We start from the raw sequence: 12,552 nt of genomic DNA on the forward strand, positions 1-12,552 counted from the left end.
GACAGACAGACAGACAGACAGACAGACAGACAGACAGACAGACAGACAGACAGACAGACAGACAGACAGACCCACACACACGGCCACGTATAGGAGCGTTGTTGTGACCACCGCTCAAAAACAGGCTAGGTCTTGCCCCTGCCTGTATGGACCTAATGCTGTCCTACGTGTCAGCATGTAGACTGGTGAGTTTCCTCAAACAAACAAAGCCATCCTGGTCTGGACATTCCAAAAGGCCAGTTAAATACAAAAGGACGCTTGGCCTTTGCTTTCAGAGACCCTACTCTTTGGAATGCCCTGCCCCTGGACATCAGGCTCGCAGAGTCTGTCCCCCATTTTAAACCTCTCCTCAAAACCCACTTACAGTAGGCCTATATAAATTTGCTTTTGATTATAATCTATCTGCGTTGTTCTTTCTTTTTGTTGTGTGTGTTGTTTTCTTTTGTTGTTTCCTTTGTAAAGCACTTTGTGACCCAGTTTTGAAAGGTTTAATTTGATTAAAAGAAAAAGGTAAATGGTGCATTATATAGTGCATATATACTGTAGCATCTTTATACAAGGTGTTTGTACAGATATTGTGCATTACATTCACCCATTCACACACACATTCATACACCGACGGTGGTCGGTGGAGGAAACCATGCAAGGCACCAACCTGCTCTAGGGGTTCAGAGTATTGCTCAAGGACACTTCGACACTCTGGGGGAGCCCGGGATCGAACTGGAAACCTTCCCAAGCGGCCACTCTACCCCTGAGCCACTGCCTCAGTCATTAAATACTTCTGCATTGCGAAGAATAATGTTTATGTTTGATGGTCACAGGTACATCTTTTGAGCTGTTTTGTGATATTTCTGCTAAATTATAACATATAAAGGCAGCGACGTTAATCTAAATGGTAGAGTAGACTATGTACAGTAACTAACACACGTACCTGCAGTGGTTGGTTCCATCTTCCATTGAGAAATGTACAATACATGCATTTACAAAGCTTTACAATACACATCTTATTCATTCAAACAAAACCAAGAGAGGTTATGGGCGGTTTGGACCAAGACGGATTAAATAAAGCTTAGTTTAGTCTTGGTGCAAACCACTCTATATGTGTTAGGCTGCAAGGAAAGGACCCCCATTTGATAAGATTGTTATCTGTGGGAAAACAATCTATCTGCGCTTTCATTGTTGAACATGATTTGATATGGTCTGCCATTTGTTCCAGAATTCACTGTTATCTCTAGTAGGCTATGTAGGCCTAGAGAGGCCTATGACTGCGAAACTATGGTCAAAATAGACATCCATTTATGTTCTGTAGTTGTATTGACATGGATGTATAAGATAATTAAGTGAAGGACCGACTGGAACCCCATCAAGGACCCCTCGTGGTCCCCGGACCCCACGTTGAGAATCACTGTATAGTCTCTCAAGAACAGACTAACTGAGCTCGACTTCAACTGAGCTCCAGAGGACCGACTGTGTTTCCATTGGCAGCCCTTTAAAACAGATTCGCTGGCGCCCTCTCCTGGCGGAAATAATAACAGCATATTATAACGAGCAGGGGGAGTGAGTTGGTCAGTTGAAAAGCTGCATTCCAGGGCATTGTTTTCTACCCCTCCCCCCTTTTCACAACATGCAATGTGAGCTTTATGTTTCCCCCAAAAATACTGACAAATGTTTACTTCTTTTAGCCGAGGCTATGGTGGGTCGATCCCTGCCTTGCACAAATCTTTTCAAACCGGTGGACGGTGCAATAGGCTAATACACAATTCTATCACTCTCTATCACTCATCAATGGCCTGGGGTCCGACACGGACAAGTTCTCTCACGCCAAAAATGTCAATGAGGGAATAGTTTTCGGTGTGAGCGCCCCAAAGAGAGGAGGCATAGGTTTCTATTTACTATGAAGAGAGATGCATCAAAGATGCTCAATTCAAGAAGATACGTCACCCCATTGCTGCTAGATCTCGCTAGAGAAATGTTGATATAAAGTTATCATTCGCCTGATTGTCTCTCTGTCTAAAAAAAAGTAATTTGGATGTTTGTGTGGTTTATTGTGAAGGATATCCACTGTCCACTAACTCAGTGGCTTACAGTGCTCTCAGTGGCCGCCACTGATCTGGCTTTCTCAGGCCGCAATTACATATGCGTGAGACATCTTCTACGTATCGTTTCAGGCCGCAATCACATATATGCGTGAGACATCTTCTCCGTATCGTTTGAGAATGAGGGGATCGTTTGAGAATGAGGGAGGAGGGGAGTCCAATTCATTGTCTATGTAAGTCACGTGGTTTCATGTCGTTGCCGTGTCTCTTGCTCAACCGAAGGTTGTCTTTTGGCCAAGCGATTTGCAAGAGACAAAAAACCATGTGAGCTTCGTTGAGAATGAATTAATTGGACCCGCCCTCCGCCCCTCATTCTCAAACGATACGGACACGATAGCTGTCGCAAATGTTTGGACGGTGCCTTAGGAAAAACACTGAATGAAAAACAAAACAAGAAACCCCCAACTCCCAACAACAATACTTTGCTCGTCCATTCAGGCCAATCAATACCACCCCGCCCATATAGGGATGCAAATGTTCTGCTTGTATCAGTAAGCCTATATGTCAGGGATCTGATGATCTCATATGGGCATTAAAGCTTTTATGGAGATCACTGATGTACTAATTAAGCCCTAGGGCTTCAGGACTGACACAGAGATCTCCATATGGCCATTAATTAGTAGCCTAATTAATTATAGTAGCCTAATTGAATTGTCTGTCATTCAATGTTATATGAGATACTTCAATGGTTTCCAGTGGAAATAAGCTTAGTCTTTTCATGGATCTCCTTTTAGTAGACCTTGTACCAGTGAACTGTACCGTCATGAAACTGTACCTTTTCCTATGCAAACTTCTAATAAAGTCTTCAATCAATCAATCAATCAATTAATTTCCCCCATTGACTAGAATGGGGAAAATTCAAATTGTAAGACAGAATTCATTTGCAAGTGTGACTCGCGTCTCACGTGTGAATTGCATCATCTTTCTAGTCATTAAACTGACTGTGTGTGTGGAGTCTGGCTGGGGACCCCCTGGGGGTCCTGACTCGATCCTGACCACACAGGTTGAGAACCACTGGGCTGGGCTAAAAGACCTACTTCTGGTCTCCGGAAGGGGCGGTCTCACAGAAGTCGAAACGTGTCTGTCTTGCTTTCCTAGTTTTGTCTTTGTTGTTTACAGTGTTGCCAACTTAGCGGATTTGTCGCTATATCTAGCTACTTTCCAGACCCCCCCTAGAGACTTAATTAGTGAAAAGCTTCTAGCGACTAATCTGGAGACTTTCTCTGGTAGTTTGGAGACAACGTGTGTTGACTGGAGACAAAGAAATATATATATTTTTTCTCACAGAGAGGCTGCCTGCCTGCTCTTCTCTTCAGTGACACACACACACACACACACACACACACACACACACACACACACACACACACACACACACACACACACTGACAATAAATGCGCGCTCGGCTCGCTCGCTCGGAGCGGAGCCTCGACTCGCTCCTCCCCCTACTGCTAGTACACACACACACACACACACACACACACACACACACACACACACACACACACACACACACACACACACACACACACACACACACACACACACACACACACACAGTTGCAACCAATGGCACTTACCAGAACGGGGTCACATGATCATTGTCTGTGACGTGTCGTCACATTCTTTCTGTGTGCACAGTGCATTGAGGAAGAGAGGCAGGCAGAGTGGCAGACTGCAGACAGCGCTGCGATCAGACTGTCAGACACTCAGACTGAGAACACAACAATTCCTCTCGTCATGTCGAAAGCAAAACAGTACACGCAAAAGTACAGAAAGGAGTGGGAAACCTGTCCTGAATTCAAGGGATGGTTGAAGCCATTCCAGGGCAATGATTCACGTGCATATTGCATGTATTGCAAATCTGACTTTTATGCAAAGTTGTGTGACATTAAAAAGCATGTGACTTCACAGAAACACATCCAACATGCAAAGCCTTACAACAGTGCTACACAAAGCACTTTGCCTGTCATAAATAAAAAAATAGAAGAGGCTAAAAAGGCAGAGGCAACTATTGCAATGACTATTGCTGAACACTGCTCCATGTTAGCATGTGATCACATAGGAGAAGCATGCAAAGAACCAAGTGCACAGAAATTATCAATGGTGTTCTGGCTCCATATTTTCTGAAGCGCTTGGTTGCTGATGTGGGTGGCCAACGATTCAGCCTGTTACTTGATGAGTCTACTGACATTAGCGTGTCAAAATACCTTGGTGTGGTTATTCGCTACTTCAGTGAGATCAAAAACACCATTGTGTCTACGTTTCTTGGGCTTGTGGAGTTAGAGGCTGGGGATGCCAGGGCCATAGCCCGAGCTCTGTTGGGCTTCCTTCACAAATGTGAATTGAAAAAGGAGAAACTCCTAGGCATAGGAACAGATAATGCATCTGTGATGACAGGCATAAATAATGGGGTGCACAAGGTGCTGAAGGAGGAGTGTGGCTTAAAGGAACTAGTCCTCATCAGGTGTGTGTGTCACTCCCTGCAGCTGGCTGTCAGTCATGCCAGCACGGACACAGTTCCACGCTCTATTGAGTACCTCGTGCGGGAGACCTACAATTGGTTTTCAGTGTCTCCCAAGCGCAAGGAGGCATACAAGGCCATATTTGAAACAATTAATTGTGGCAAGAAACCACTCCAGATCACAAAGGTGTGTGCCACGCGCTGGCTGTCCATTGAACCGGCTGTCTGTCGCATTTTGGACCAGTGGGAGGAGCTCAAGTTGCACTTTAATGTGACAAAATCAAGTGAGCACTGCTACATGGCTGAGGTTTTGTACAATATGTACAACAACCCAACCAAACGATCCTCAGAATGTACTGTACTTGACTTTTCTGAAGTCAGTACTTGGTGATGTACAGCTGGCCATTAAGTAATTTGAGGGTGAAAAAGCAGACCCAGTCAAGCTGCTTGATTGCTTGATTTCCTTGATCAAATCTGTCAGCAGCAGGGTTCTAAATCCCCTGGCCAGGGTTGATGTTCTCAAAGAGCCCATAGATGGGTTCATCAGCCCAAAACCGTATCTTGGGTACCTCTTTGAAGCAAAGGCAGCTGAGCTCCACTTGCCAGAGGAAGTGGAGAAAAATATAAGATCTAGGTGTGTAGCCTTCGTCATCTCCCTGACAAAAGAGCTACGTGAGAGGTTGCCAGATAACATCAAAACACTCCAGGGAATGTCTGTGTTCAGTGTGGGGGGGTCTCTACAGCCCATGAAGAGCTTTGGAGAAATAGAAAAAATTGCCAAGCTCCTGGGGTACTCTCCCAATGACATTGACAAAATGATGCAGCAATGGCGCACAATCCACCTATCCAAGTGGAATGAAGTGCAGGACACCGTAGGGTTTTGGAGTGAAGTGTGGCAGTTCAGAGATGCGGCTGGCATCAACCAGTTTAAGGAGCTTGCCATGGCTGCCGTGTCTGTTTTGTCCTTGCCACACTCCAATGCTGAAATTGAAAGGGTTTTCAGCCAGATGAGTGTGGTCAAAACAAAACTCAGGAACCGGATGTCCTTGCATACCTTAAACTCCATCTTATATGTTAGATATGGTCTGAAGCTGTCTGGAGAGCACTGCTATCAGCACAAGCTGCCTGACACTGTTTTGCGGCAGTTTGGCACATCAGCTGTTTACTCTTTTAAGTCAGCTCCTCGCGCAGCCTCAGCCTCAGCAGCATCAGCAGCATCTGAGGCTGCTGTGGACATGGATAATTTTGTAGTTGACCTGGATGCTGATATAGTGGACCTGCTGGATGATAGTGAAGATGACATTGACCTGGATGATATGTGAACCTATGTAAGATGCTAAAAGAAATAAAAGAGTAGGCTACTCCTACTTGGTTATAACACATTTGGATGTTTCGATACTGGAAGTTAACTGGGTTTTTGCTGCAGATAATATCAAGGCAGCAGTGAATGTTTATTTGTTCTTTAGCTCCTGGGTGTCACCGATAAAGTTGAGTTTATTAATGGCCTGGGTGCCATGCTAACTGTCCTTTCTAACATGATGTTGTATGTAGACAGTTGCCTTCCTTGTTTCTTTTCTGGTGCCATTTCTGATTTTCACTTAATTTTCTTTAGCCCAGTCGGTAGCTGCAGACTTGGTGGAATGGTGTTACTTATCACTATATGAACCTGTCTATGTGTGACACCCCTCCCCCTTCAACAAAAACTAAAAAAAATACCCCAAAAAAAAAAAAAAAACTAAAAAAAACTAAAAAAAAACTAAAAAAAATATAAATATAAAAAAAATAAATAAATAAAAACTCCCCCCCAACGGATCACCACCTTATTGTGGTGGGGTGGTTTGCGCGTCTCCATGACCCATAGAGCTAAGTCGGCAGGAGTAGGCCTATTGTAGGCCTACCCCTGGTAGGGACACCCATGTCGAAAAGCTCGAAGGGTAGAGACCAGACAAAGTGTGATCCTTGTAAATATCCCATATTTCACTTTATTACTATTGCTTATTTTTCCCTTGTTTTATTTTGTATGACTGCTTTTTATTTTCTCCCCTTTTGTTAATTCCCTATGCAAAATACTGTTCTATCTGTCTGTCTTTCAATGTTATATGAGATACACAAAGTGGTTCCAGTGTAAATAGGCCAAAAAGCTTACTAGGATCTCCTTTTAGTTGACCTTGAACCTGTGATTTGTACTCATGAAACTGTACTTTTTCCTATGCAAACTTCTAATAAATTCTTCAATCAATCAATCAATCAATCAATCAGTTGGGGGTTGGGATGTTAGCTGATAACCTGCACATGAAAAACCTATACAAACCCATAAAAAACCCATTCAAAAACGCATTAAAAAACCATTAAAACCCATTAAAAAACATTAAAAAACCCTCCAAAACCGCAAAAAACCGAAATTTCGCGCGCGCGCACACAGGTTTCTCATGCACGCGCGCTACGCGCGCGGGCATTAGAAACTATCTAGCTACTTCTAGCTTCTTTTGGGAGAGCCACTGGCTACTTCCGTTACTGTGGAGTTGGCAACACTGGTTGTTTAGTGTCAGAGAGCGTTCAGTCAAGGGTGCGAGCGGAGTGCGTGGGTGCCGTGGCCGTGGGTGGTGTGAAGAAGTTAGGAGGAGTCTAGTTTAGCCTACGAGGCTAGTGAGAAGTGTTTATGTGACACAATCTTTAACTTCCTCCTTCCTCATGGTTTTCTTGTGGTTCCGTGTTGTGGCAGTTAGGAGTTAAGACCATTTACCTGTATTTTTGGTCTTTATTAATACGTTTCCCCCCGCTACATGGCTGATACTATGGCTGCCATACAGACTCTGGTGTGTTCCATCAACGACGTGCTCTCTGCGGCTGCAGCGCAGATACTTGTCATGGTGGAGAGAACCCTGGCTGAGTACGAGGAGAGAGACGAGTGTTCCAAGCTGCAGATAGAGCAGCAGCGAAGGATACTGGACACGCTGTTAAAGCCACGCGTTACACTGCAGAGAGCAGGTTGGTACACACACGCACTTTAACACAGAGTTAAGTTATAATACACCAGTGGTGGGGAAAAGTAGCCTACTCAAATGTTGTTCTCAAGTAAAAGTAGCAATACTGCGAGGTAGAAATAAAGGCCCATTCCCACTGGGCCAGATAACAGATACAACCTTTCTCCAGATAAAAAAAAAAAAATCTTTCTCCATTCAAGTGGATGCTAAGATACAAATAAAAAATATATCTGTGACAGAGAAAGATTTTTTGATCTGTTATCTGGCCCAGTGGGAATGGGTCTTACTTTGTTAAGTAGGCTACAGTGTTGTATACAGTGGAATACAAAGTTTACTTTAAGCGTGGTGTGAAAATGTAGACCTACTTGGGTAAAAGTACAAATGTTGGTATACAAATGTAATTGAGTAAAAGACAAGTACAAAAGTATTGGTATAAAAGTTACAAAGTAAAAGTACCAAAGTATAAACATGTACTTAATTTACCAAAACTAAGTAAACGTAGTCATTGTGCAGAATGTCCCATTTCAAAAGTTTTCAAATGTATATAAAAAATATATATTTTCAAAGTAGCAGATCTACAAGCTCTGAATGTGTCACTTCACGAGGCATTGTGAGCTTGTAGATCTGCTATTTTCAAATGGCCAAAAATGTATAGGGTTGAAGTGATTCATGTATGTTTTGTAATACTAATCAACAGTCTGCACTCTACAGTAAGTAACTAGTAACCAAAGTTTTTAAATGATTTTAGTGGAGTAAAAAAGCACAATATTTCCCTCTGAGATGTAGTGGAATATAAGTATTGGAAATTGGAGGTACTCAAGTAAAGTACACATACCTCCAAAGTGTGCTTAAGTACAGTACTTAAGTACTTAGTTACTTTTCACTTTTCACCAGGGCTGTATTAACCATTGGGCCGGTGGGGCCGTTGCCAGGGGCCCTTGGCTCTCAGGGGCCCTTGGGAGAACTGGACTGCATGGTCATTGACAATTTACTCAAATTAAATGTATACATTAATTAAAAATCAAATGTGAGGCCACTCCTCTGTTGTCTACAGGTGTTTTTTTGGCCCACAGATGATCATCATGGCTTAAAATCCAAGCTGGGTAGTGTGTGTCGGGAGGGAGGGGGGTTAAGGTGGAGGGTGGGGGCCCCTAAAAAATTATAGGCCAGGGGCCCTCGCGGGGGTTAATCCGTCCCTGCTTTTCACCACTGGAGCATAGGTTAGTAAGGTGCTCTGTTTGAAGAGCCACGTAGAAGTCATGATGACTTGACAGTGGCAAGTCCAGACAACGCTTTAATTAGACCTACTGGTGGGGGGTTGGGTCAAGGAATTCGGCAACAGTGATGGGGGGAAAAGCACTCACATGTTTTACTTGCGGTAAGTAAAAGTATCAATACTGCAATGAAGAAAGAAACACTCCATTGCAAGTAGAAGTCTCATATTCAAAATGTACTTGAGTTAAAAAGTACAAAAGTATCGCCATCACAATATACTTAAAAGCCTATCTACAAGCATACAATGCGTCGCAATGCTTCTTATTGTGAGCTTGGAGACCTGCTATTTTCAAATGGCAGAAATACATAGGGCTGAAGTGGTTAATGAGGTTTGTAATAATAATCAAAGTCTACAAGTAACTAGTAGCTCAAGTTTTCAAATAATTGTAGTGGAGTAAAAGTACAATATTTTCCTCTGAGATGTAGTGGAGTAGAAGTAAAAGTATTGGAAATACAGAAGAAAAAAAGGAGTACATGTTACTTTACACCACTGGTATACGGCTCAAGGAATGGGGAAGGACACTTTCGGTAAACAGCCTGGGAAAGGTGGGAACCAAAACATTAGCCTAGTTGTGCCCATATTCCAAGGTGCCCAGAATGTGGGCACCAGGAAGGGTGGGCACTTTGGTGGAGGCGAAGAGTGGACACCAGGAAGACTGGGCACTGGGAGTGGGAAAACGGGTTTCTGCAAGAATAGCCTGAGGAATTAGGGTGTAGTCACACACACACACACACACACACACACACACACACACACACACACACACACACACACACACACACACACACACACACACACAGGTACAACTGAGAGAGTATGGTACAGCATGTACAGTAGGCCTACATGGCATTGTTCTGAGTATGAATTTAACTCTCACGACGAAATGGTGGAATTAGTAATAAAAGAAACATGCATTTGAGCTTTTAGATCCGCTACTTTAGCGCTTTTTTAATTTGAATCCTGAAAACAATTTCCACCCGTAAGAGACGGTATACAAACACACAGCATAAAAAAAAGGCAGCAGTTACAGTATGTGTAGGAGGTTACACATATTACGGTGTCAAAAAAAGAGTGACAACAGCATTTCCGGTGTCATAAAGGCTTAAAAATGCCAACACATTCATACAGAATCTGACATTGGATTAAACAAAACATTATTCTTTGATCGTTGACTCTGTTAAATCACATGCACCCCCTATTCAGTGACCCTGTTGTGGGGCAAACATAAAAAAAAACAAAAAAAAACATGAGCTGTTTACATAACAAACAATACGTAAATTGACGTAACCAATCATTTCCCTCTATACCAGGCCAGCAAAATATGCATATCAATAGACCATTGTCTTAACTGTAAGTGATGTGCGCGTGACCGTGACGTCACTAACATTGCGTCGCCCCAAACATTGCGTCGCCCCAAACATTGAATCACCATGATTCACCAATACAGACAGACACGGGACAAATAGACAAAGTTAGATGTAGGAATGGTTAGAACCTCTCAAAAACTATGTCATTATTACTTCGTTACCGTGGCAAAGTTACCTACTATGCCTTAAAATATATTTGCTAAATTAATTAACCTGTTAATCAAAGCACTAACAGAGTGGCTCCATTCAAATGTAACATGGCATGTGTTTACATTCCATACTCTCAAAGGCTGTACATACTGTCTCCAATCTCAAAAGCTGTACATACTGTCTCCGATCACCTATCTTTTCGTCTGAGAGTTCAGACTTTCCGACGTGCAGCTTTCCGAACTCTAATTCGGGGTAATGCTTTTCAGAAGTTGCGAGTGACGTTATTTTGTAGTTGAACCGGCCCTCTCAGACGAAAAGTTCTGTGGTCGGAGACAGTATGGACAGGCATTCAGGTTTAGTTGATAAACAAGAAAGTTTGGTCCCCCCCCTCCCCCCCCCAGTGTCTGACTAGGCAGATAGCCAATCTGCCTAGTCAGATACAGAAGAAAAAAAGGAGTACATGTTACTTTACACCACTGGTATTCGGCTCAAGAAATGGGGAAGGACACTTTCGGTAAACAGCCTGGGAAAGGTGGGAACCAAAACATTAGCCTAGTTGTGCCCATAGAGTTCAGACTTTCCGACGTGCAGCTTTCCGAACTCTAATTCGGGGTAATGCTTTTCAGAAGTTGCGAGTGACGTTATTTTGTAGTTGAACCGGCCCTCTCAGACGAAAAGTTCTGTGGTCGGAGACAGTATGGACAGGCATTCAGGTTTAGTTGATAAACAAGAAAGTTTGCCCCCCCCCCCCCAGTGTCTGACTAGGCAGATAGCCAATCATAGGTTTGCCCAATAAGAGTCCAGGGGTGGAAGTGTCACCTTAGTCCACCCCATGGACATTGAAACCTTTTTATTTATTCTCGAAAAGAGTATTGATGTTTACCCTCATTTGGAATGCACACACACGCACAGACGCACGCACGCACGCACACACACACACACACACACACACACACACACACACACACACACACACACACACACACACACACACACACACACACACACACACACACACACATCAACAATTTTTGACATATACAGACAGGCCTGGACTTTATTCATTTTAGGGGCAATTCCACTTTTGTAAAAAAAAATTAGGGCACAAAGGCCGAATGCCACGGCAGGAAGGCCATCAAATAAAACAAGATTTTAGTCCATTGAAGCAATTAGTTGAAATAAAGGGTTAGGAATAATAACCTAATCTGCAGTGAAATAGATAAATGATGGTATTCACAATCTGATCCATGCTCAGCCCTGCACCAATCAAAGTCACTGGATTGGTTTAAAGATGGGGACTGAGATTTCAGAATCTCAACAAAAGACACTGGTGTCTACATGAAAAGAAAGCGACACCGGTGTCTACTGTCTGTCTACATAAGCCGGTTTTCCATACCAGTATTTAGCCCGACACGGCACGACACGGCACCGCACCGCATTTTATATGTAGGTTTTCCACTACAGTACCCCCCCCCCCCTCTCCTCCCCTCCGCCCCTCAGTTCCCGAAAGAAATCAACGCCCCTTTCTATGTAAAGACAACGGAGAAGCTAACTTTATTTTTAGAGATGTGGTGGACAATGTTTTAGATGCCACACACTCACACAGTTCTTCATCGAGTCTTTACAATTACAACTATAGCGACAACTAACGTCGGGGTGAACATAGTCAAATAATAACTTTATTGGCCAAACTACACAAAGAAGTATGCTAGAATGTAGAGGCTAGTTGCGCTAGCATACATGCTACTACCGCAGCTACAGTACATGTAGGCTACTGTAGATTCTTTTCCCCATTCAACACATGCAGTTACAAATACAAACAGGAGACATCTCACTGAGAAGATCCATATAAAACTAGAAATACTGTTCCTTCGAAACAGTGTGGGCTCGCTTCCAACCCAAAACTAATAGTAAAAGTGTCAAGTTCCCAGGCAATGCTCTCTTTCATTTTACTGACGTAAAATGGTAATGCAAATACAATGTAGACAAGCAGTGTTATTACATGAACTTAAAGGACCAGGTCACCTTTGGGACAACCAGATCTTATTTTATTGTTGTGTGGCACAATATTTTTTGTGTTCAATCTGTGTTTTTAGATATTTTAGTATTTCGGTATGCTACAACTGGTCATATGATGCATGAGATGATGCAATATCATGCTACAAAGCTTCATATGACCAGTTGTAGCATGCTGAAATGCTAATATATCTAAAA

The 12,552-nt window shown here is 43.0% G+C and overlaps 1 protein-coding gene across 1 annotated transcript in view; it reads left to right on the forward strand.

The window, feature by feature from the left end:
• The first annotated feature begins 7,126 nt into the window (after positions 1 to 7,126).
• The window catches only part of LOC308300163 (uncharacterized protein), a 40,046-nt gene continuing 34,620 nt past the window's right edge, over positions 7,127 to 12,552 (forward strand). The window contains exon 1 of the mRNA XM_080743967.1: positions 7,127 to 7,549. Within this exon, the coding sequence (XP_080600093.1) occupies positions 7,345 to 7,549 (205 nt within the window). The 5' untranslated portion in view covers positions 7,127 to 7,344. The remainder of the gene's footprint in view (positions 7,550 to 12,552) is intronic.

The sequence above is a fragment of the Nannobrachium achirus genome (genome assembly GCF_963921795.1).
Source record: "Nannobrachium achirus genome assembly, chromosome: 16".
Lineage (NCBI taxonomy): Eukaryota > Metazoa > Chordata > Actinopteri > Myctophiformes > Myctophidae > Nannobrachium > Nannobrachium achirus.